We start from the raw sequence: 25057 nt of genomic DNA, 5'->3' as shown, positions 1-25057 counted from the left end.
CAATAATCACAGACATGTATAAACTTTCCACTCTAAAGCACCACGTTTAATTGCTCCACTTCCACAAGATGCATCCACGTTTTTTGCTAAAAGAACAAAAGATTAAAAAATATAAAAAAATCCAACGCCTGCCTTCTCCTCTTGCATGATGCCCACAAAAAACCTACACATTTCTCTCGAATGGCTTTTCCCCTTCGCTCTCACAATTCCCATGCTTGCATCCTCCCACTTCAATACCCTATCTCTGCTCGTGTTCTGAGTCTCAAACATCACATGACACATGACCTGCTCTCTATCTGCAATAATTCTAGAAGCACAAGGTTGTCACTCCTTCCACCCATGCTCTATCATGTCTCCTAGGACTCTAGCCTCTACATTCCTCCTCTCCCAAACCTGCCGATGCAAACCCATCCCTTCCCACTTATTAACCCACACTTTCCAAAACTCTTGACTTTCATAACAACACTCCGCAGCTCGCTTCACATTTCATCCGTCAAACATGCAACACCCAATTCCTAACATGTGCCTTTTTTTCTCTTATATACAAACAGAAACCCTGCATGTTATATTTTACCTCTTTTCTCTTTAAAGCCATGCTTTAAATCCCAAGCATTTCACACACATTGTGCAAACTCCAACAAATCACATCTCACTCATTCTTTTTGCATATATACATACGCTCCTACAAGTATGCTTAGCTGCTCTAGCAATCAACCTCCCCTAGCACCTTTTCCCATATACACACCAACTATAATCATTGTAAGAGATGAATTCTGAAACCTATGGAAGTCTCAGATATAAACTGCATGACTTAAAGCCACTCCCTTCCTTGAACTTCCACGATTTAATCCTAGCAACAACAAACTATGACATCTATCAAAGTTGTTTTTCTCATAGCCTATGTGCATGCATGTATATAATATATTAGCCGTTTTGGGCTTTCATAATATATTTGTATACATTTGTATATATATATATATTATAAACGCCCTAATTTTATTGAAATAGAAAAGATACATAGAGATTGTATGAGAGGACCCAAAAAAAGGTGTCCTACCCATACGATACATCAGACAATAGCATCCTAAATTGATGAAACAAAAATAAAACACAAAAAAACAAGACTTATAGGAAATAAGCTGCTAGGCACGAGCCAGCTTGGTCTTGCCTCTGCCTCTGGTTTTAGGAGCAGAGACAACTAACAAATTGTTGAGTATCATTTCATTACCAAAAGTTACTAGAGTATCATCCATTAAGTTCTCAAGCTGGGGTGTGCTTCCATTCTTATTTTTCTTTCTAGATGTGTAAAACTGTCATTCCTCATCCGAGGAAGGACTGACTCATCTGATCGGTGTGGTCAATAGATTGTTGAGCAAGTGAGAGAGAATGAGCCTCCAGCTCATGACTGACAGTAACAACATTCTGATTCTGAAGAGGTTGTAAGCATGTCTCTTCAACACCTGATGCATCCTGGGGATGTAGAGCTTCAATATTATCCTGATTATCAAACCCAAGTAAACCATCTGTCAATATATCAGTCGAAAGAACAGAGACAGTATTACCGGTAGGGGGGGGGGGAGGTGGCATCGTGTCAGCCAGTGTTTCAATAGTCTGTGGAATGCACTCAGGAGCGGAGGAGGGACGCATATGAGGTGGGGCAGATCCAGAAGCGTTTTTACTTGAAGGTTTTAAATTCGGATGCAACTGATAACATTGAGAAGGAGAATGTCCAAGCATACGGCAGTGGGTACAATAAAGTGGTATACGTTCAAGTTCTGTTTGCTCCCAAAATCCCTGATGTTGTGTGACAATCCATATTTATCCCAAAAAAGGTAAAGTAATATCTCTTTCTATCAAAATTATGGCTTCTAAAGGTCGAGTCAGATTTACCGTAGCTGTGTCAGCTTTGAGGGGTTGATCAAAAAGGTGGATCTTCAAACCTGGGAAGCGCAACCAAACATAAATGGTAGGAGGTTCAGTACGAGGGTTAAAATCCACCGTCCATTTTAAAACCTTCATCACCTGATTTTCTATTTGAAGAACTCTTCTCGCAAACAAATGGGTGTAGTCTTCGTCATTTAATAATTGAACAAGAATGTGACGACCATCCAATTTTCGATTTTCCAACCCCATTTCAGCTTCATTTGCTCAAAGTCCATTCGAATTAGCTCAAGTTTAGGGTTTCCATAAAGAAACTTACCTACTAAGAACAGTCAGCAGGACGCAGCTAGAGTGGAGATCTCTGCCTCAGTGAGAAAGGTTTGTCGTTTCTTCGGGAAGCTTTTTTGAGAAATTCGATTTCAATGCCAAGAGCAAAATTGTCGTGGTATCGTTGCGGAAACACATTCGAAAGAGGGGCGGAGACGGGGTTATCACTGGCGAGGGCGGCGACGTAGGAACGTCCTGAAGCAATTTCTTCAGATCGATCGACACAGATCCGCCGCAATCGACAATGCGAACGCGAGATGTCGGCTTCTGTGAGGAGGAAGACGAAGGAGGAAGGAGGAAGACGCGATGCGATCTGTCGGCTTCGAACAGAGGCGACAAGATGCGATCCGTCGGCTTCGAAAGAGGCGACGAGATGTGATCTGTCTGCTTCGAATAGAGACGACGAGACGCGACCAGCAGTGGACTTCGAAGCCGCAAGCCACAGGGAGGACTGAGAGACGATGCCGGAGAAATGATTAATGCAATAAGGGTTGCTAGGGTTCGACATGGGTCGAAACCCTAACAGAGCCGAGCGTGGGAAACGACATGAGAGATATTATATATGTACATGCATGTATATATATATATGGTTTAGTTTACCTGCTCAAGCTGCATTTTATTCACCATCAGGTTCTCTACTCTATTGGGGTCATCCTTGGGGATCCTTTGAAACTAGATCTGCCTACTTTCAACCTGACCAGACCCTCGGTGGCCAAAATAATTGTGGAAAGGGATATTACTTTATCAGATGTTACTGAGGTCTAGCTGGACACAACCCATAATAGTTATTGGCAACAAATCGTCATAGAACACAAACCCCCATATTGTACCCACTGTAAGATGTTTGGAGATGTTTGGTCATGTAAGATGTTTGGTCATATCATTGCTAAATGCCACAAATTTCATCCTAATTTGAAATCTAAGGGTGTCAAGTGAATAAGGATGGGTTTAACCCCACTGCTGTGGACATTTTAGTTCCACCTGAGGATGATACTACCAGACAGGAGGTGTTTGTTGCACCTAAAGACCCCCCCATGACACTGTTGTTACTGTGAGTGATGCGATGTTGGCACCTACAAACTCTATACAAAACAATTCTAATGAACTATTGCCTATAAATGATAGTGTTCAGACTGATAATCAAGAGAACCTCGCAGCTCCACTTCTTCAAGAAGTAAAACTCGTAGCGGCAACTCACACTTCTCATATTGTAGAACCTATTGTGGGTACTACTGTTCCTTCTGGTTCAGCTCTACCCCATAAGGCGGATTCTTCGGAGGAGAAATTATGTCAATTGCACGTTTTGCAATTTTTTTTAAGAGATTTCGATAGGGATTTGGGGTTTTTTAGGTCACATTGATATATGCAAGGGAACTCCATTCAAGCCTTGCAATTATACTGAAAAAAAATTATTAAAATAAAAATAAATAAATAAATTCAAATACTTTATTTGTTGAAACATCACGGATCTGATGTATCACTCATGAAACTGACATTCAACAATATAAAAATTGTGAGTTAAGTCGTATTATTTTGCTCTGGACCGGGCGGGCCGGTTCAACTGTTTCGACCGTGATAAAACTGACAATTCAACCGGAGAATCATCGAACGAAACGTGATTCAAATGAATTACTTTTATATATTATTTTATTTATTTATTTTTTTTTTGGAAAGAGCAGCGGTGGCTCCCTAAGCGTTAATATTTAAAAAAAGATACAAGGAGAGGGAGGAGGAGAGGATCCCCATCTAGAAAACACAAAAAATACAATTAACTCGCCCCTAGGGATCCCTCGCCCCGCAGTATAACTCACCCAAAAAAGAATCTCCAAAATATAGGTATACTCAAAAACCAAAAAAGTCAAAAAAGAGTAATCTTGTGTACTTGTATATCTTGAAAGTATCTTGAAAAGAGAAAAAACAAAGCAAATCATGCAGAAGAGTTGTCCTCGATATAGCAGATATCTCCAAAAAGACCGTGAGCAAGGACTCTAGCACAGCCCGTGACTCCAAAAAAAAAAGAGAACATCCTGTAACAAGTGATAAAAACAGCCAAGCCAAACAAAATAGAAGGGAACCGCAAGAAAAAAAAGGCAGTAATGCCCAGCCAAACCGAATATAGCTTCATTTAATGGATAAAAAAGCATAAAAAACTTAGAATCGAACATAAGGAAGATTTAAAGTATCCCCAATGATGAGTCTTCGAAGAGGGGCAGTGAGATGTATGCCAACGTGACAGATCTCCCCTGCATGTTTGGCAAGTCAATCGGCAGGGGAATTGCCCTCTCTATGTATAAACTTCCAATCAACCTCAAGATGTTTATCATCTATAAGAGCTAGTATTCTTTTAAAGACACCAACAAAATCCCAAAGTGGAGAAGAGGTACCAACCAAAATATCATAAAAGCATTTTAGAGTCATAAAGCATTTTAGAGTCCATCTCCACCTCTAATTTATGAAAATTGAAAATGTTAGCCACCACTAAAGCCAAATAAACTTCCCAACATTCTACAGCCAATGGAGTTTCAACAATTACTGGGGAAGCAAAAAAACAAAGACATCTCTCCTCATAATTTCTAAATAAACCCCCAACCGCAACATAATCAGGATGCCAACAACTATCAACATTTAATTTCACATAATTAGCATGTGGGGGAGTCCATGTCACACACACACACACACACATTAATCTCTCTCTATCCTTAACAATGAAAATCACATTACACCAAACTATTTTTGGAACCTTCACAAGACTGATCAAACTTAATCATCTCCTCTTCCGAAAAAAGTCAAAGCCACTGGTCAACACCTGTAACTCTCCCTCATAGTACTACACACTCGCCCACCTCTCCTTATCTCCCGCAACTTATCACATAACCAATCAAACCCGTCATCATCATTCACATCATCCCAAGTTCAAACTCAGTCACAACCAATATATTGCCAGCGGTGACTAAGGCAAACAAGACATGCAAAAAGGATATTTGGCAAGGGCGTTCGACGATTGAACTGTTCGAGTGGAGTTTGGCGTACGAGGACAAGAGAGGAATCATCGGAAAGAGATGCTAACTAGAACGAAGCAAAAGAGAGGCCATGCAAGAGAGACTAAGCATGAACATAAGAACACTAGCACCAACCTCGCAGCATTTGAGGATTGGATTTGACTATAATTTTCTTATAAATTTAATTAGACGTGAAACATTTTTTTTTTTTGAATTAGCTCCATGAGCATCTCGAATCATGTGTCGACATTTCGTGCTCATTCAATTGTCACCTTTGTGTGATGGATAGGGCGATATGAGTGTTATTCCTGGACAATTTCAATGTTATGTATGCATCGACATAGTGCATTTTGTGATTGAACGATGTTTGAGCAAATTTAATCAAGGCCAAGGCATTTCAAACCTGATTTAAGTGATGACATACCAATTATCCATCGTCTTTTATTATATTCAATTCAATCAATCGTAAATGTCCTCTTCTGAAAATTTCTATGCTTCAAATATGGCGCAATTTGTTTAGCAAAAAGAGCGATAGTTAACTTTTGATAAGCTAGGTTGAGCAATGTCGTGCCCATCCTTAGTTGTGGTTATTGCATTTGACCAAATCAAATATAGGTATAGAGGAAAATAGTGAGCTTGGAAAAAAAAATTGAGCCATTGAAAATTATTTTTTGTCAAGAACTTTAATAGCTCTTTACAGGTTATGTACATAATCAGATACTTGTTGTTGTGGGAAAACTTTCATATGGAGAAGTCCATAATATTTTGAGTAGGCAATTCCATTAGAGATGAGGTCATTTAAAGGTAGAAATAATGGAGTGAAGACACGCATCACTTGGCAGGTCCGAGGTAAGATGACTCTTCAAACGTATGTTAAGAAGGAACAATGTTACCAGACATGCCAGTTCTTCTTTTTCATTTACTAATATTATATTTAGTGTGCTCAATCTTGCAGTAAAGCGCGCGCGCGCGCACACACACACACACACATATATATATATATATATATATATATGAGCACGATGGCGGGCGACTGCTCTGCTAGGGTTTCGTAGGTTTCAAATGGAGATCGCTGTTGATTCTGTCGCTCAAAGCTTCCGCTCTTTTCTCCTTCGTCGACTCTCCCTCGTCTTCGTCCGCGTTCGTCTGCGTCTCGACGACGACGCGTTCGGGTCTGCTCGACGCTCGCGCTCGTCACGTCGTGCTGCGTCTGCGACAGAGGTTCACTGTTTTTCCTGCCGCAGCAAGCTGTAGCTTAACCCGACAGCTCCCTTGCTCTGATGGCGCCTCCTTGTTTGGTTGAACCAGACAGTCTCAATTGTCCACGTTGTGGGTAACCCTCAGGTATAATCCGCAGTGGGTTTCCCCTTAAGTTATAAGGAATCTCGTGAAGATACAGATGGTTGTCCTTATATTAAGAAGGGAAGTAGGAAAAGTGGAAAAACAACAATCTTTTTCTCTGAATCAGAAATTTCTATCCTGAATCAGAAATTTCTATCCTTCTATCCTGATAGAAAAATTCAAGTTTGCTCTTATTAGAAAATTTCAGTGGGAACACCCTCCTATGGATGTCATCAGATATAGCGTTAATGACCTTAAGCTAGTAGGCAAGTGAAAAGTGAGACTCATGGATAGGAGACGTGTATTGATCCAACTAACAGTGGCTAAAGACTACACCAGAATTTTCTCCAAGAAATATCTTAATATCGAAGGCAAATCAATGAAGTTACTCAAGTGATCTCCTAATTTCGACCCAAATCATGAAACTCCCACTGTACGGTATGGTTTAGTTTGTCTGGTCTCAAGCTGCATTTTTTTCATCATTAGGTTCTCTAGTCTATTGGGGTCATTCTTGGGGATCCTTTGAAACAAGATTTGCCTACTTTCAACCTAACCAGACCCTCGATGGCCAGAATACTTGTGGAAAAGGATATTATTTTACCTGATGTTACTGAAGTCTGGTTGGGCACAATCTATAATGGTTATTGGCAACAAATCGTCATGGAAGACAAAGCCCCATATTGTACCCACTATAAGATGTTTGGTCATATCCTTGCTAAATGCCACAAATTTTATCCTAACTTGAAATCTAGGGTTCAAGTGAATAAGAATGGGTCTAAACCCACTGTTATGGACATTTTAGTTCCACCTGAAGAGGATAGTACCAGGTTTATGTTGCACCTAAGGCCCCCCCCGCCCCCAATGACACTGTTGTTATTGTTACTGCGAGTGATGCGATGTTGGCACCTACAAACTCCATACAAAACAATACTGATAGACTATTATCTATAAATGATAGTGTTCAGACTGATAATCAGGAGAGTATCGCAGCTTCACTTCTTCAAGAAGTATCTGGTGTAGCGCCAACTCATATTTCACATATTGTAGAACCTATTATGGGTATTACTGTTGGTAATCCGACATGAGGTGTCTGTTGCCCCTGAGGATCTCCCCCATGAAACTGTTGTTACTGCTACTTAGTGATGAGATGTTGGAATGGAGATCTACTAGAGCTCAGGAGTCTTATGGATGATACTTTGGTTACTACGGGTAATAGTTGACACCTTACCAATCTGCTAGCTGGATCCCTACCGAGAACTAGAGCCAAAGGCAAGACTAGATTGGGATGACGCACACTTTTTCAGCGCCCGGGTGGTTTTTGGATTTCTTTTTATTTTTATATGTACCCATCTTTTACATTTTTTAGTGTGTGTCGTACCGTGTGTGTCCCCGCGTTGTTTTTTTCAATATATATATATATATATATATATATATATATATATATATATATATATATATAGACACACACACACATATAAAGAAAAAAAAGTTAAGGAACATACTAGCTCTTCTTTAGGAAGATTGTATGCTGGAAGGTCAGCAAGTTGCTTTTCAGCGGCAGCAAAATCTTCCTTGGCTTTTAATATCCTATGCTGACGGGATGTCTCCTGCCTTCTTAAATCATCTACTTCTTCATATTTGGCTCGTACTTGGGCCCCCTACCAAGCATACACATGTTCACTATGACAAATCAAACTCTAACCATAACTTCATAGAACACCAGGCAGCATACCATTCTGCTCTCCATCTCTACTGAATCCATCCTTTTCTTTGAATTCCTGGTTATTTGCTCGTTAATTTTCTTAACAGCTGATTCTTGAGCTGCTTTTTCCATCTTACGTTTCCTACAATAATAATGGCATTGACATCAATAAACTATGGTTACATCTTTAAAATAGCAATAAATAACTCACTAGGCATCATAAAACCTGATGCAACCAAGCCAGATGAGATCTAAATGTGGCAAAAAGCGTAATGATGCCTCCAAAAAAAACGAGTAATTAATTGGCAGCAAAGTCCCAGTGCAAAAGCAACTCAGATGGTTGACATTTTCGATTCGAAACTAGTTGTGGTGCTTACCATAAGATTCTGTGTAAGTGATGAAAATTAAATAACACTAAAATTAAACAAGCAATGACCAAATGATCATTAATCCAAAAGACCTACATATTTAAATCAAAACAGGCAGTTATCTAGTAGTACGTTCATGAACTTATTTAGCAACTTCAAAAGAAGAAATCATGGAAAAGAAAGTTGTCACTATCATCTTTCATATCATGCAGTTATATAACTTGGTGCTTTGATTGCAACAGTTGAATTTATAGTACTACTATATCCCAACATAAAGAAGAATTTTCCATCATTGGTCAGAAGTTGAACGCATAAAATTACTATATTCGAATATTAAGAATTTTTTTCCATTGATGGTCTGCAGCCCTAATAAAAATTTCCTAAACTTCATTAGATTAATATCACGGTGATTACACAAAAAGTACAAAAGCCCACATTCCCAATACTCATAATAGAAGAAAAACATAATGTCAAATTTCATAAAAATCAACTTTTTAATGACCAAACGAAACTTCCGAATGAAAAAATTGAGCAGAGAATGCCGGGGTAAAGAATTGTATTGACCGTACAGAATAGTAAAGCCACATTACGATAACACCTTGATGGACTATAACGTAGGTAGCACAATGGTAAAACAAGCTATTTCAAACAAATAAATAGATGGCAGCGGAGATACCGGAAGAACACAGAGGCCTGGAGACTCAATTGTGCAGTAAAATGGGAAATACAAGGGATGCAATAATGAACAGCAAGCTACTATAATAAAATAAAGGGGTGTTTACATACTGATACGTTGGTGCCTAGTCTAAGAGCAAATTTGTCTTTGGAATGCCCGAGGATAATTTAGTCTTTTATTATTATTATTGTTGGTATATATAGGCTTGTTATGTGTAGAGTTAGGTTTAAGCATGAGATTGAGTGGCGAGTCTTAGGTTAAGGGTTTGGGACAAAACTCCTACATTTCGAATTGTAGAAATTGGGAGAGATCGCTTACCTCTCGAATTATAGATGCTTATCATTTGTATTTATGTGAATTGTTTGAATTATTGTAATAAAAAAATGTGTTTGCCCTAAATTTTGTGGAAAAGTGTGTCGATTTTGACGCAAGATCGTATCAAATTGATATCAGAGCAATCAGTTCTGGGAATAAAAGAAAAATGATCGAGATCCATAGCTTCGATCCACAACATGACAAGGAAATCCACGACTATTTATGCGGAATGAAGAACCCTGCGCACTAGGAAAGTTGATCGTGATACAGTCGTAGTAGCAGAAAGCAAAGGGATCGATACGTTTAGTGATCGTGGTGACCACAACCGAAACAGTTAATGGAAGCGTCGCGGTTACGAAAGAAAGCAAGATACAGGCCGATACAGTCGAAATGACAGTGCCAACATGACTGACGTTCAAGATACAGTGAGATTGTTGCGATCTAGGAAGGCAACGAAGGAGATCATGGCTTACCAATTCGCGTAGGAAGGATCGCGTCTTTCAATTATTTCCCCGTGATAGCAACACGCGGCTTCAACTCAAAGGAAAGTGATAGACCGCGTGAATCAGAGTTTGTAGGGTGCTGAGGGTGGGACTGTGGCACGCCACGTGTGGTACAGTTGCGAATTTCATAGCAGGTAACGAAAGAAACATGGTGTAAACGTGGTGTAGAGCGACCACACCGTGTAGTTTTCTGCAGTGTCAACTCTGAAATTTAGGAATTTTCAATTGTTTTCTTCATCTAATAATGCGCAAGTGCTGTCGTCTTTTGGTGATCAAAATTTTTTTTGGGAATAATGACAACTAAAAATATAGATAATTTATTCGAATAAGAAAATAGAGGAAAAGATTAGCAAAATCGAATCTAAGAGGTACGAAATGTTTGCCTCCATAGATGATGGGTTCTTCCTTGGAGATTCAAATGGATGACTGATTTGAGAGCATAGGGGAAATTTGAGAGATGATAAAGAATGTTATTGAAATGCAATCCAAGACCTTACTGCCGGTTCAATTTGCAAACTTACCCAAGCGTTGGACAGAGATTCATTGGCTAAATCGAAAGGAAAATATATTGAACGTGAGGAACATGGGAAGGAAAGCATCCACCGTCACGAACGATTTCTTAAGGCTCTGACTATGGGTGGATTAGAGATTTTTGATAGAGGTGATTGGGTCGAAACATGGAGAAGAGATTATGAAAAAAGTATAAAAAAACAAAAAAAAAGAAAAGAGAGCAGCAGGGAGGGGATATGGCTACGATTGAAGGTGAGAGTTTTGCCCTCGATTCATGGGAGAAAACAACAAAGAAAGAAGAAGTTTGGGTGGAGATGTTAGAGTTAGGACGTTAAAATGTTGATCTTCGAGGGGTAAGACACACATAGGTGGGTGTATTGGGTGGGGCAATACTTCGCGGTGAATGGGCAAGATGCGAAGGAGAAACTCATGGCAGAAATGTTATGTTTGGAAGGGAAACTCTAACCTGGTTTCGTGGAGGGAGACTAGATACAATATTTATTAATGGGAGGAATTCAATGATTATTTGTTGAAATGTTTATGAACAATATAAAAAAGAGACTTACACGAGCAATTCTATGTCTTGACTCAGGGGAGGACTTTCATGGAATATAAGGAAAGCTTTAAGCTATTGTCGAGATGGTTGAGGGGGATTTCTGAAACAGGATTTGATGGAAATTTCATGAAGGGCCTAAAACCCAACATATAGGCATCACTCCGACTATTGAGACAGCAAGAATTGAGGGAGATGATGGAGCTAGCTCAAATGGTAGAGGACGAATCAGATGAAAAAGGCCAGCAGGAGCAACACGGAACATCGTACCGAACTGCTACAACCACGACGATAACAAAAGCTCAAACAGTAGAAGTTCATAGGGAGACTGCACGGGGCACGAATAAAAGACCAAGACCGGGATCAATACTCAAGCACCTTACAAAAACAGAGATTCAGGAGAAGCAAGTTAAGGGGTTAAGTTTTCAGTGTGATGAGAATTTTACCCCAAAACACCGTTGTAATGATCAAGGATTACAAGTTCTCATAGTGCATGACGAGGAAGCAAAGAATGAAGAAATAGAGACCGTTGAGAGGGAGGAAGAACACTCTTACTTTTCCCACCTTGAGCACAAGGTGTCTTTAGGAGGGAGTATTTTTGCGTTGGCGCCTAACCTAAAAGCAAATTTGTCTTTTGTATGTCTAAAGGTAATTAGTTTTTTATTATAATTATTGTTGGGTATAAATAGGCTAGTTATGTCTAGGGTTAGGTTTATGCATGAGATTGGGTGGTGATGGGAGAGATTTCCTTCCACTTGAATTGTAGGAATTGGGAGAGATCGCCTACCTCTCAAATTGTAGGACCTTATCATTTGTATTTGTGTGAGTTGTTTGGATTATTGCAATAAAAATTTGTGTTTGTCCTAATTTCTCGGGTGCGACCATACCAGCACCAGTGCACCAGATCCCATCAGAACACCGCAGTTAAGTGTGTTTGGGCGAGAGTAGTACTAGGATGGGTGACCTCCTGGGAAGTCCTCGTGTTGCACTCCATTTACTGAGGAGTGGAACATACCAGCATCAGTGCACCGGATCCCATCAGAACTCCGCAGTTAAGCGTGCTTGGGCGAGAGTAGTACTAGGATGTGTGACGTCCTGAGAAGTTCTCGTGTTGCACCCCTTCATTATCAAATTATTAAAAGGTGCGAACGATTTAGATATCTCGGGTATGTTGTTCAAAGCGACGGTGATGTAGATGGGGATGTTAATACTAGAATTCAAGTTGGTTGGTTGAAGTGGAGGAATGCTTCGGGCCTTTTGTGTGATAGAAAATTACCGCTTAGACTAAAAGGAAAATTTTATAAGACGGTGGTGAGATCTACAATGCTCAATAGCGCTGAATGTTTGGCCTTTAAAAGAGAAGCATAATAATAAGTTAAGTGTTGCCGAGATGAGAATGATCAGATGAATGAGTGGCTTTAGATTTAGAGACAAAATGCGAAATGAATATATCCGTTTAAGTAGAACTAAAACTGAATACATGGAATGTAATTTTAGTAGTAATAGCTCTAGTGACAGAAGTGTGACTTTGGGTGATCAAATTATTAAAAGGTGTGAATGATTTAGATAACTTGGGTCCGTTGTTCAAAGCTAGTAATAGCTCTAGTGACAGAAGTGTGACTTTGGGTGATCAAATTATTAAAAGGTGTGAATGATTTAGATAACTTGGGTCTGTTGTTCAAAGCGATGGGGATGTTAATAGTAGAATTTAAGTTGGTTGGTTGAAGTGGAGGAATGCTTCGGGCCTTTTATGTGATAGAAAAGTACCGCTTAGACTGAAAGGAAAATTTTATAAGACGGTGTGAGACCTGCAATGCTCTATGGCACTGAATGTTGGGTTTTAAAAGAGAAGCATAATAATAAGTTAAGTGTTGCCGAGATGAGAATGATTAGGTGGATGAGTGACTTTACACTTATAGACAAAATGCGAAATGAATATATTTGTGATAGGGTTGGTGTAGCTTCTGTGACGGACAAAATTAGAGAAAGTCGTCTTAGATGGTTTGGTCACATTAAACGTCGACCATCTGATGATCCAATTAGGAGAGTAGATGTTTTAGATTTGACTTGTGTTAAGAAAGGCAGAGGTAGACCTAGGAAGACTTGGGCTTATCGTATTAAAAATGATTTTAATTTACTAGAACTAAAAAAAAATATAGGACGCAATGAAGAAAAAGGATTCATGTAGTCGATCCCACGTAGTGGGATTAAGGCTTTGTTGTTGTTATTGTTGTTGTCCTAATTTTTGTGGAAAAGTGTGCCAATTTTAACACCAGGCGTATCACATACATGGCACAAAATTGTTATGTATTTACATATCTCGCATTGAAACTTTCAAATTTACCCACATCGCACTCAAATCTTTAATATTAAATAAAAAAGCACTATCCTGCCAATCCTCCACTATGGCTCTCCTGAACAATGGTCTCATTCAACGAGCATCTAGGAATGCATAACTTACTTTGGTAGAACAAGCTCGATAGTACTACCTGGTCAGCTTCTCCTGACATTGCTTCAAGATTTCTTTGAAGTCCTCATCTGCTTCATACAAGTTTTTTACTGCCTTTAAACCCACAACTCGAGTTTGCATCGACGTGATCAATAGGTGACGACAGTTCAGTGCATGTGTTACACAATTCAGGCTTCTCGCCTTGTGCTTAAGCACGAACTGGAATAATGCTAGTAACTCCACCCAAGTGGTGTGTCAGCTCTTCAATTTGCTTCAGCTGTTAAGGAATTTCAAAGCTTTGTGATTCGTAAAAAGCATGAGCTCGCTCATCAACAAGTAATCACTCCGGTGCTCCAAAACTCTTATAATACATAAAATTTTTGTTGTATGTTGAGTATTTTCTTCTAGCATCATTTAACTTTTCACTGAAAAAGGCAGTGAGGTGACCCCCCTAGCTCAATACTACTCCAGATGCATAACACTGTACCTCGAATAGTTGGTTGAAATCCAATAATACTAGAACTAGTGCCTGAGACACCTCCTTCGATGTGTCAGCGGGTCAGTAACAATGTCGAAGTTCCAGATGAATTGCCTATAAAACAATGCTAACCTCAGAAATTGTCTCAGCACAATGAACGACTACAAGGCGACCCAACTTATGATGGCCTCAATCTTTGTGGAGTCTATTTGAATGCCTACACTACACACAATATAACATAAAAAGCATTTTTGGTTCATCATGAAGTGGCACTTCTTCCGCTAGGTATATAGTTTCTCTACTCGCAGTAACTCAAACACTTCCCTCAAGTGTTGTAAGTGATCCTAATGGGAGCAGTTGTATAACAGAATATCATCAAAGTAGACCACCACAAACTTCCCAATGTAGGTCCGGAATAACCGATTCATTACTCATAAAAGAGTTGATGCATTTAAAAAGCTGAAGGGCATAACCGTCCACTAGTATAGACCATCGCATGTCTTGAAAGTAGTTTACCAGTCGTCTCCTGGTCTCATTCGTATCTGGTGCTATCTATCGCATAAGCGAATCTTGGAAAAGATATTGCCTCCATGTAACTAGTCCAAGTGATAATCCAGGTAAGGAATGGGAAACTGGTACTTGAAGGTGATCTTGTTGATGACCCTACTCTCAATACACATCCATCACGACCCGTCCTTCTTAGGCACCAACAAGGCAAGAACAACACATGAACTGGTGCTCCCTCTCATAAGCCACCTTGCGATGAGATTTTGCACCTGCCGCCAGAGGTCTTAATTTGTAGGTGAGCTGATCTTGCAGTACTTATCCTGTTATGAGAACAATGGCGTGTTGAATGCCTCTAAGTGGTAGTAATCCTTCCAAAAGGTTGTCAATCATCATATTCTGAAAGTCCTGTAGCAGTGGTTGTAGTAGTGTTGGTATCTCACTATTTTGAGCCCAATCTAGTAAAAATAAATATCACTGCCACTGATGCATTTCGAACTGACTGCATGAAAATGGCTCGTGGCATTAATACTTCCTATGTATTGCCCCCACCTCTTCATCCTTAACGGGTAATAACACAATGTGTTTTCCATCTTTAAGGGAATAAGTGTTCTTGAAGCAATTGTGTTGAGTCTTACTTGTCAAACAATCAAAGACTTCCCAACATATTGTATCAGGCGTCCATCGAAACCAAATCACACCATACTTGCTCTGTAGTCGATCCCTAATCAAGAATTCTACTAGGCACAACTAATCCACATGTATCTCATACCCTTTCTTCAGCAGGTAAGGGAACAGGATAAGATATTTCTGCGTGGTCAATCCCAATTTCTTCACCACCAATGTGAACACCACATTTTCACAACTCCCCCTGTTGAAGATTAAGCTGCAAAACCTTGCCCTTTACCATGCACTTGGTGCGAAAGATATTGGATCTTAACCAGGAATGATCTCGCTCCGGCTCTAACTGCAAAACCATTCGTATGACTAGTAATTCTTCTTCATCTCCCTGGAGTTGAAGCTCCTCCTCTTGGCTATCCTCTGACTCCTCGTCCACCTCCTCAACGGCGCACTGGTCTGTGATTGTGACAACCACGCTCGCGGGACAACGGGAGCCTATGTGGCTATAACTGTAGTACCTGAATGATTTCCTGGTTTGTACTGCATTGGAAGATTTATCTTTCTCCTATTTCTTCCCTCTTATCCTATCAGTCATTTCCTGGTACTGTCATGCTAGCTCCTCCAGAAGGACACTTATCGGTTTTTGTAGTTGTAAGTGATTGCCTAACTAAAGACTGTTGTCAGAATAAGTATTGAACGTCTCCAAGCGACCAGTAGGGTTGCAATTATACCCCGTTACAAATAGCAAGAATCAAGCCCCCCAAGATACCGAGCGATCGTCTGTTTCTCTGGCTTGACCAGCTCACATTTCATCTGTAACTAATCAAATTATGCGGTGGATTCTTCCACTAAGAGATCTCGTTGCTGCAAGTGGTGGAGCCTCAGAAACATGTCTTGGCGGTAAAAAGGTGGGAGATATTTCCGTTTCAATTTTTTCCTCATCTTCTCCCACTTGAACATTTTATCATGGCCTTCTCTTTTCCTTTGCCTCTGCAAGTCTTCCCACCACAAGAGACGCTCTCTTCTAACTTGATGACAGGAAACTTTCACTCGTTTATCCTAAAGCACATCCTTATTTCGAAGAGTTGCTCTATTGATTGTAATCAATTGACAGTCATCTTGAACCATGCCACTCTCAAACTCTAGCAGATCCATTTTGATGTCAAAGCCCCTGTCTCCCCCAAATATGGGCTCCTATCTCGACCAAATCTGATATTGAATACCAAAGCGGCAAAATCAGCATTCCTCATCATTGATGTCTTCACTGTGGAACGTATTCAGATCTTCGCCCCTGTCTCCCTTTCGACTCTCCATATCACAATCGAGAGTAATCACCCCCTGGGTTCCATCATCCATCTTTGTCAATCTCTGTTGCTGACAACAGATATCCCGTTGTATTTCATCCTGGGTGGGGTCTGGCATGTATCTCCTCGGAGCCATGATTGAAGGTTTGAGATCTGCGGAAAAAATAATAAGAAAAAAAAAGAAAGAACGAAAAGAGAGGAAGCAAAAGAAAGATACGGGAATAAAAAAAAATGAGAAGAAAAAAAAAGGCTCTAGGGAATCCTAGGATAGAACTAAGTTCAGGCTAGCTCTAATATCAAATAATAAAAAGGTTAACTCAACTCACGCGGATAGAAGCAAATATTATTAAGCAAACAGCCAGAAGTACAATCAAGACTCGAACAACAATGAAAACAACACAATGACAACAAGACTAGCAAGAGCCCGCTATGGACAAAGAAGAATCTCCGCATACATCGGCGGTTAGGTGGGTGTGATCCATGGATGTAAGTGGAGGGAGCTGCGAGTGCGGGTTGTTGTCGGAAGATGAAGGACTGCTAGGGTTGCAGCGTCGGAGGGGGGGCAGCAATTGTGGTAGGCTGCCAAATGGTGCAAGAAGTGGAGCTGCAAGTGCTGGCAAGCTGTTGGAAGGGTGGCTGCCTAACGGGAAAGTACTATCAGAAGGAGTCAACAACTGTTGGACGAGCGCTGGAGGTGGTAAGAGGAAGCAACAGTGTGGACAACTACTCGGAAAAGAGAGGAGCTGGCTGGCGACTTGCTGGAGGATGCAGGGGAGGTCGACGGCCTAGTAGAATTTGCAGGGTGGCGTTCACGGAAGCAAGAAGAGTACAGGAATGGCTGACAGCCTACTGGATGGTGGTCGGAGGAAGCAACAACACTAGGCAGTCGTAGAAAGGGAGCGAAAGCTAGTTGGCAGCCTGCTAGAAGGTGTGGGGGAGGTCGGCGGCCTGTTGAGAGGTGCAAGAAGGCATCGACGACAGTTGGAAGGTGAGGGAACAATGGAGATAGTCACTACCTTGGACAAAATTACAGTCGAAGCAACTTCTCGTCATCGTAAAAAACCCTTAAAAAAAGAAAATGCCACCAGCAGAATTCCGAACTCTGAAAAAAAATCAAAACTCCTAACTTAAGCAAAACATCACATATATATATAAGGGAAATTAAAAAATAAAATAAACAAGAAGTAAAATAGGAAATTTATAGAAAAAGAGCATAGAATAGGCAAGAATTAGAATAGGAGTCATCGAAAAGGAAGGAAAGTAGAGATAGGTAAGGGATCAAAAAAAGACAACAAAGGAAAAAAAAGAGAGTGGTAACTCCTGCCCCCTGGTTTGAGCGACCGCTTCCCTGTCAAAGCCCCGCAACATTCAATAACCACCATATCCATGAAGTCAGCATGCCAACAAAAAAACTACAATAGAAAACTTGGCATTATTGTGATTTGACAAACTCATAACGCATGGCAAGTCAATACCTGGTGTTTGCTTCTACAAAATGAAGCACATCTCCATGGTCATAACCTTCTGCAAATCAAACACATCCAACATTACTCCTGTATATGCATATATATGCATAGCATGCAATTGACCTTACACCACCACAAGCATGTCAACTAAGCATCTTCATTATACATGCAAGAAGCATGCGCATGTACAAAGACTGTTATCCAACAAACAACTTTTTTATAAAAAATAAGATATTAAATGCATATCATTTTAATTCTCCAATATTCAACTTTAATAATTGCCAAAGTATCATGCTTCTCAATGGAATCCAAGCCCAGTTTGTATCAGCAATCTTAAATCTTCCAATGTTATTGTTAAAAAAAAAAACACTAGATCTCTGATGAAATGGAAACCATAAATCATAACAATGGTAACACCTCAAAAGACAAGGAGTATGCTGAAAAATGATCACAAACTCAAATCTATGCCGAATTAACATGGAACATAATCGGAAGATAGAGTTCCAGTAGCAAAACAACTGATTTCTTATATTTACTATTCTTCTTAAGAGTTACTCTATCTAACTAAAAAATTTCCATGTACTTCAACAGACCCAGTTAGCATATAACAAAATATTTAATAAACATAAATTTTTATACCCATTATCAAAACCTGTGAATTCAATGACATATTCTAGCAGAAGAATGTAAATAATATAGATGTTGTTCCAACCAAACGAAGAATCCTCAATAGAACCAGCAAAACTAGTTCTTATAATTGGTAACATACTCAATGGGTTTCTTAAGTTCATTCATCATTTTAGCAGCTTCGTCCAGCTTTCTCTTTGCTTCTGCCTCTTGATTCTGTGCATTCTTGTACACCATCTTTTTCATATCATATTTAAGCCAAGGCAGTTTCTTTTTGAGGGTTTCAACCTGAAGTTCGAATTCAACAGCATTAAATAAATCTTGGCCAAGCAACACTGGAATGTGCAAACATTAAAATAATAAAATAAATCTAAAATAATAGAATATGATAATTCTGTCAGAATGGATTCAGAAATTATGATAGGTAAATATTCAATTCCCCTCTTTTAGAACGTTTGATCGCCTACCTCTTCCATAGTGGGTTGGCCATTCATTCTATATTGATCTATTCAAATAGTATTAACCCAGCTTGAGTTGTTAAAAGGGTATTTCAGGATAAATATTGTCATCATATAAATTTAGATGCCTTAAAATAGAACAAGACCTCTCAACTTCGAGAAAAAAAAAGGTTAATGATGACACAACAAGTACTAGCAATTAACATGTTAACCAGCTACATCTTACTGGTGTATCCCCAATTCCATTTGTGGATTGTAAGTGACACAAAGGCTCTAGCACCAAAATGATAGAGTCAATTTTCCAGCCCAACGTCAAGTCAGGACAAGTCCAAAAGGCCCACAGTACCCATGGAGCACAAGAGGTTACATCAAGACAGCATAGAGGTTACAAATAAAAGTTTGGAGGGCATAATTGCAATTCACCTAATTAAAACCGAATGGATGAGGACAGGCATGAAAAGGGCTGGTTTGAATAGGTCAAAACTGCCTCCAAATAATTTAGAAGAGAGAGAAGATTCGTGGCATAAACCAAGGATGATCGAGATCCTCCCACAATATTCTCACATTCCAAAATACCCTGTACAGCCAAGGCTGGATCTACGGAATGATTTTGAATGAAGGAAAAACTGCTTCGACAAGAATTTATATAAGTAGGTTATAAGTGTTTGCCATAAAGGATAAATCACTTATTTGATAGCTTGTCATCTAGATTTTCATTAAGTTTTCTCTATTTTCTTTAATAACTCATATGGATAAAAATAAGGATCTTCTAATGATTTTCATCATCAATTGAAAATAACCTTAGTTGGCAAGGATAAATCTCTCCTATTATTCTTAAGTTAATATATTCATAATCTCAAGTGCGCTAATTTAAACTCTCGTCTCAACTTTTAAAACCATATTCTCACAAATAATATTCTCCAGCTTGCACAATCTCGTGGGCCTCTCCATATCTAAAATTGCCTGGAAATTCTCAATGTTATGAGGTATTATAAAAATTTATTTATTTTTCTTCCTCGCATCTTTCCTCCATAAGCATGCAAAATCTTAGCCAAATAAGGAAATTTTATTTTCTATTTGCATGCAATCCGAAATTAAAAGATAATAATAACCAAGCTCCTTAAAATTAAACTTAAAATGAATAATTTGAGTTGGTCTTTAATTCTAGGTTAACCGTTTAGTTGGAATGATGCATGCTACCAAATAATAGTCTATTACGAATGAGAAAATTATTCACTGACAATTAATTAATAATATATTTACTATTACTTGAACTAAGCCAAGACACGAATTTTTTTTAAAGTAATTTAATATCAACTATGAAGAAAGGAGTCAAAAAGCCATAACTGATTACTTGCTTATATACATAAAGCTATAAATAAAGGAGTGAATTCCAAAATGGTCCCAACAATTTCAAATGTGACCAATTTAGTTTCAAAGTTTTGCAATACTCCAATTTAATCTCCCAACTATTGAAAATTGAACACAATTAGCACTCAGGGGCAAATTTGAGATTAATTTTGAATAGTTGAGGGACAAAATTGGATCATTTTTGTGTCATCATGATGGACCATTCTAGATCAGCTTTCAACAGTCGAAATATATGCAAGGTATTATTAATTTACGAAAAATATTATGATGTGTTTAGGTATTGGGAATTAAATTTAGAGTCAGTTTGGGGCAGCTTATTTGTTGCTTGTGCATTTTCAAAACGTCGTGTGGGTGTTTGTTTTGTGTGTTTGGCGTGCGTTTCAGGATGCGTACTTTCTTATTTCTATTAGATACGGAACGCGGGTCGTAGCTCGCGTCCCACGTATCTGTTTATCTATCGCAATAATACCCTCGTTCAATTCTTCTGCTGTGATTCTCCAAGCCTGGATCGATCTGGTGTGATTCTCCTCCTCTCTACTGTCTCTCATCCCGTGCAATCTTATGTTGTGATTTTCCTTCTCCTGGATCGATCTGATGCGGTTCTTCTTCTCCTTTCTACCGTCCCTCATCTCGTGCCCTAGGTTATTTTCGTTGTTGTGATACTCTTTCTCCTCTCTGTGATTCTCCTTCATCCGTAGGATGTGAGAATGTAAATGCAATTCTTCTTCTTCTCCAGAATAATCTATGGTTGGGGCATTTCTCCTCTCTGCGGTTCTCTACTGAGATGGAAAAAGAGATTTCACGGCCCCAAAAATTCTTGTTAGCATTGCCATGATATTTTGGTGCCTATCAGTTTTACCACCTTCATTTAACATGCTCTACAGTTTGTCATATTTTTTTTATTTGATATGGAGCATTTGGTTGGTACAAATGCAAAAAGTAAATTTCAGGTTTTAGACATGTAAATACATAAGAATTGGGTTGTGTGAATGTAAATGCCGCAATTTGACACATAAGAATCAGGTGGAATGTATGTCAATGCTCATTTTTTGTACAAATGCTGCATCCCCATTTTCTTTTACCTTCTATACATGCAAAAGAATTTGGCGGTATGTATGCAGATACATAGAAACTATGGTATATATGTAAATGCTCCTTTACGGTGGCTTGGGTGTGATGTCCTGTCTTTGGGAGTGTGAGTTGGTGGTGGGTGTGTGAGGTGGCTATGTGTGGTTGATTGGTTGTTGTGGATGCCTTTACGGTGGCTTGGGTGTGATGTCCTGGCTTTGGGTGTGTGAGTTGGTTGTGGGTGTGTGAGGTGGCCGGCGTGTGGATTGGTTGTGGTGGGATGCCTTTACGGTGGCTTGGGTGTGATGAAGTAGCCTGTGTGTGGTGGATTTATTGTCGTGGATGCATTTCCTGACTTTGGGTGTGTGAGTTGGTGGTGGGTGTGTGAGGTGGCTTGTGTGTGGTGGATTGGTTGTGGTGGATGCTCCTTTACGGTGGCTTTGGAGTGATGTCCTGCCTTTGGGTGTGTGAGTTGGTGGTGAGTGTGTGAGGTGGTGAGTGTGTGGTGGATTGGTTGTAGTGGATGCCTTTACGATGACTTGGGTATAATGCCTTAGCTTTAGGCGTGTGAGTTGGTGGTGGGTGTGTGAGGTGGCTTGTGTGTGGTGGATTGGTTAAGGTGGATGTGTGAGGTGGCTTGGGTGTGATCTCCTGGCTTTGGGTGTGTGATAGTCGTTTTTTCAAGTGTTTGCTTTATGTAGAAGTTTATCTATATGTTTTTTTTTCGTCATGATTTTACTGCTTTGCTTTTTCTCTTCTATCGCTTCGTTTCTTTTTAAAGAAACTCAATGAGTAAGAACGAGAAGGTTGAAACATCAACCAAGTGGGATAATGATGTCACTATTATTTTTTTTACGAACTTTGTTTGAAAGAGATAAAGCTGGGTAATAGACACACCACCTATTTCAACAACGAAGGGTACAAAAATTTCATGACAAAGTTCAAGAAAATGACAGGAAGGGATTATGATAGGATGAAATTTAAGAACAAGTAAGACCAACAAAAGAAGAATTGGAAGGTATGAAAGGAACTGAAAAGGGGATCTACAGAATTGGGTTGGGATCCTGTGAAACGGACAATAGATGCTTCTGAGACATGGTGGGCAGAGAAATTACATGCTATAACCTATCCGATGAATGCTTCCCATTTTACTGTATTTACTATGACGCTGCTTCAACTAATAGAATATTCATTTGTTGCGGGCAATTCCAACCGGTAGGAAGTTCAAAGTCAATGACAATGATCCAGTTTAAGAGGAAAAGTTGAAATGTTCTGTGACGTTGTTGCAATGGAAACTCATGCGTTCACCCTAAGTGAGCACAGCTTCACAGGCATTCTGGATGAGTCGGAGGTGGAGCAATTAGGTGATTCTGGTGGAGTCCCTAGCCCAAAGTCAGAGGGAGCAGGAGTGCACAAGCCAGTTAATGCGGCCTAAGTTTGAGCAAAGAAAAAGGAATGAGCAGTTTTCATCAAAAGCTCAATAAAAGAACTGCTAGAATCATTTAAAAGTCAGGTCAGTACTTCACGGAACCCCTTCATACGTGACTTTATTCGAGTTATTGATATGTATCCTGAAGTTAAGTCGGAAAAGGTATTTTACATGAAGTCGTTGCAGTTGTTGGAAAACCCGACACGCAGGGAGATATTCATGCAAATGGATCCCGATCTCTGAGTTTACTATTAGCTTTTTTGTATGGACCAATGATGTTGTGGAGTTATTATGTGTTGCTTTTGTTTACTCTAGATTTTTTCGTTATGTTTTCTTTATGTACATAAGTTGTTTATCTCCTTTTTTTTTCATTGGACGTTTGCGACGTGGATGTTAATTTGTGCTCTGCTCATTATAATTTCCCTTTGGTACTATTATATTCTTTCTGACTTTCTCTGCTTCTCACTTATTGCCTTCGTAGAGAATTTATCACGATGGATTGTTAGCAACTGATAAATAGAGGAAAAGTTGTGGTGATAATCATTCTCTTGTACGAATATTACAAATCCTACGTTGATCGAACTCACTTGATGACATCGAAATATATACACAGTGAAGGCACCCAAACACCTTTGTTCTTCTCGGGTTAGCAGGTTTTTAGGCTACTCTGAATGGCCTTTTTGGGTGGTTGGGACATGTGACACATGGAGGCTAATTACATGAGAGTTAAATGCAACTAAGAACTCATTTCTTTACAAGGTCACATGTCATATTATAGTGACAGAATCGTTTGTTGACGTGGTGAGTTATTTGAGCCCCCACACCACCTTTTTTTGTGGTGTTCTTCTATTTTTATGTTTTAGTTCTTCGTTTCTTGATTTAATACCGCGTCTTATTTTCATGTTCAACATTTTTTTTTCTAATTTATCTAATCTAACGACTGACGTTTTCTATCTTTAATAATTGCAGAATGATGAGCTCCAGGTTTTTGGGGATCTCCAGGCAAGTGTTATGCCGCTTCGGACTGTCATCTTTGTTACTTACTTCACACCGGCCACGTAGCTACGGTCGGCAGTTTTACAGGTGCACGTGGTGAGCAAACGGACCGGACGACTGCAAGTCCCTCAGGTGGGCAAATAGGCCGGCTGATTCTACGATATCCCAAATGGAAAATTTTGCTCTATGTAGAACGTGGCTCGAGATTTGACGGTAACTGAACAATGTTGCTCGGGGTTCTATGGTGCCCCAACAGGACAATGTTACTCGTGGCGTGCTTCTACATTTTTAAATGAATATTGTCATTCTTTTACTTGTAAATTTAACATGTTATTTCTTTTTCTTTATTAGGTTTTCTGATACTCCCTATTAAATGAGGTGTATATGTTCTTTGTGTTGTTATGAAGGGATTTTATTGGTTCTAAAATATCTAATGTGTAATCATTGCAGTATTGTTACAAATAGCACAACAGCTGAGTGTCAAATTGGTCATTTATCTAGAAAAAGTTGAGAATCAGTTACTAATCAAACGCACAAACCAAACAGCTAATCCAGAACAGGTACGGAATAATTATTTATCCAAAATCAGTTGTTTCTCAAACGCACAAACCAAACAACCAGCCAACTTATCAGGATAAGCTACTGATCAGCAGATTATCAGGATAAGTTGTTTATCTGGATAAGCTGGATAAGCTGCAGCTTCCCCAAACAGACCCTTACTTTAATTTGCATATTTCTTTTACTTGATTAATGTAATCAGTTTATAGGAGTCAATTAAGGTGCAATATTGTAGCTAAAAAAATAGTTCAAAATTCAAGTTCTCGTGGATGATTACATTTCTAAATTTAAGTAATATTTTCTTTTCATTAGATTAATTGCATTTAATTGTTATAGTTATCATCCTGGTCAATTTATATACATTATATGTTTTATTGTGATCAAACCATAACCATAGTCATAATAATTTATCTCTCATGCAAGTGATCTTTCATATTGCTTGGAATAAAGAATATTTTGCATTATGCCTCACTTATTTTACTTTAGTTGGAATAAAGCATACACACTATAATTTTCCTTATAAATAGGCATTCTAAGCAGAGTAGAATAAAAA

General features: G+C 39.2%; 1 protein-coding gene across 3 annotated transcripts in view; it reads right to left on the bottom strand.

Annotated features, from left to right (window-relative positions):
- LOC110018083 (structural maintenance of chromosomes protein 5) overlaps positions 1 to 25057 on the bottom strand; it is a 111993-nt gene that overhangs the window by 51853 nt on the left and 35083 nt on the right. For 2 of the 3 annotated variants that reach the window (XM_020715308.1, XM_020715309.1), the window contains 3 exons: positions 18767 to 18912; positions 8281 to 8392; positions 8051 to 8206 (listed from right to left, as the gene is read on the bottom strand). In XM_020715308.1, coding sequence (XP_020570967.1) covers positions 8051 to 8206; positions 8281 to 8392; positions 18767 to 18912 — 414 coding nt within the window. Of the gene's footprint in view, positions 1 to 8050; positions 8207 to 8280; positions 8393 to 18006; positions 18056 to 18766; positions 18913 to 25057 lie in introns of those variants that run through there. The other variant, XM_020715310.1, reaches the window with a different exon arrangement.

Source organism: Phalaenopsis equestris, unplaced genomic scaffold, assembly GCF_001263595.1.
Source record: "Phalaenopsis equestris unplaced genomic scaffold, ASM126359v1 Scaffold000002, whole genome shotgun sequence".
In the NCBI taxonomy this organism is placed as follows: domain Eukaryota; kingdom Viridiplantae; phylum Streptophyta; class Magnoliopsida; order Asparagales; family Orchidaceae; genus Phalaenopsis; species Phalaenopsis equestris.
This window is presented reverse-complemented; position numbering and strand designations above follow the sequence as displayed.